At 39.3% G+C, this 1,359-nt stretch overlaps 1 protein-coding gene across 1 annotated transcript in view; it reads right to left on the bottom strand.

Annotated features, from left to right (window-relative positions):
* LOC101306844 (pentatricopeptide repeat-containing protein At4g20740-like) overlaps positions 1-625 on the bottom strand; it is a 6,495-nt gene extending 5,870 nt beyond the window's left edge. Inside the window, exon 1 of the mRNA XM_004305351.1 lies at positions 514-625. Coding sequence (XP_004305399.1) covers positions 514-625 — 112 coding nt within the window. The remainder of the gene's footprint in view (positions 1-513) is intronic.
* Positions 626-1,359: the final 734 nt, after the last annotated feature.

Below are 1,359 nucleotides of genomic sequence, written 5' to 3'. Positions count from 1 at the left end.
TCAGCATAACTCATAAAAATTTGAAATTAAAAGCTAAGACAGAAAAGAGAGGGACGCCGATGAGTCTTCATTTGATCGTTAAATGAATCAATAAGCATTTTTGAATCTCTCTCTATCTGAATTTTTGTGAAACCACGTAAAGAATTGACAAGAAAACTAGCTCGAAGACCTAAAGTTTATGCTTTGAGAATATTTGTCCGGTAACGTTTTTTGAAAATGATTTTCAAAAATAACAAAAATGAAAATAAGAAAATGAATCAATAAGCACTTTTGAATCTCCCTCTATCTGAATTTTTGTGAAACCACGTAAAGAATCGGTAAGAAAACTAGCTTGAAGACCTAAAGTTAATGCTTTGAGAATACTTGTCCGGTAACGTTTTTGAAAATGATTTTCAAAAATAACAAAAATGAAAATAAAAAAATGAGATTGTTATTTTCTACTTTAGAAATATATTCGGTAATTTATTGTGAAAAGTATTTTTCATATTTTCTAGGTTAATGTTATTAACACACCTATTTTTGATGAGCGACTTTTCTTGATGAGTCTGCATATCATTGGTGGGTGCTTGTTAGCAGGGATAATGAGGGTGCTTAAAAGATGACTTGGGAGCAGTTCAAGACACATTTCTTGGGTCAGTATTTTCGTCAGGCCCACCGTAGCAGATTACATTCTAATTTTCTAAACATGAAGAAAAGAGATGATGAGAGTGTGATGGAGTTTGAGCGGAGATTCACTTTCATGAGCTACCATGTGCCTTACCTGATTCCTGATGAGAAGAGCAGGATTAAGATGTTTATTGGGGGTCTCAGTTGTGTCTTTGCAAATAGGATGAACCGGTGTAGTGTACCCGATCGACTTTTTGTGATGCGGGTAGTGCAGCTATGACTATTGTGGCCAGGAAGGCCTATGGTGCTCGACATAGAGATTTCAGCGGTCCTAGTCAGGGTCCATCTAAGAAGGCGGCTTCCTCATCCGCTTCTTCAGCTGGTAGTGGCTATAGTAGTGGATCAAGTTCTAGTGCTTGGAACAGGATTAAGGGACGTCACAAGAGGCCCTTTCGGAGCCAGTTGGGTAGACAACAAACAAGATAGTTTGGGACTGGAGTTAGTATTCAGGGTAGGACATCAGGTGGTCAGACTTTTTCTTTTGGGCAACAATAGTCTATAGTGAGTGTGGCAGTCAGGATCACCTCAGGAGAGATTGTCCCTTGTTGGCTCAGAGGATTGCCCCAACCCCTACTCATCCAGTTGGTTAGTCTTCAGCAAGAGGATCTGTCAGAACCCACCCTGAATTTCACCTTGAAACCCGAGGTAAGTCCTGCGGGGTCCACTTTCAAGGAAAATTTACCGAAAATTTTG

The sequence above is a fragment of the Fragaria vesca genome, linkage group LG6, assembly GCF_000184155.1.
Source record: "Fragaria vesca subsp. vesca linkage group LG6, FraVesHawaii_1.0, whole genome shotgun sequence".
Lineage (NCBI taxonomy): Eukaryota > Viridiplantae > Streptophyta > Magnoliopsida > Rosales > Rosaceae > Fragaria > Fragaria vesca.
Note: the sequence above shows the minus strand (reverse complement) of the source record. Positions and strands in the feature narration are given on the sequence as shown.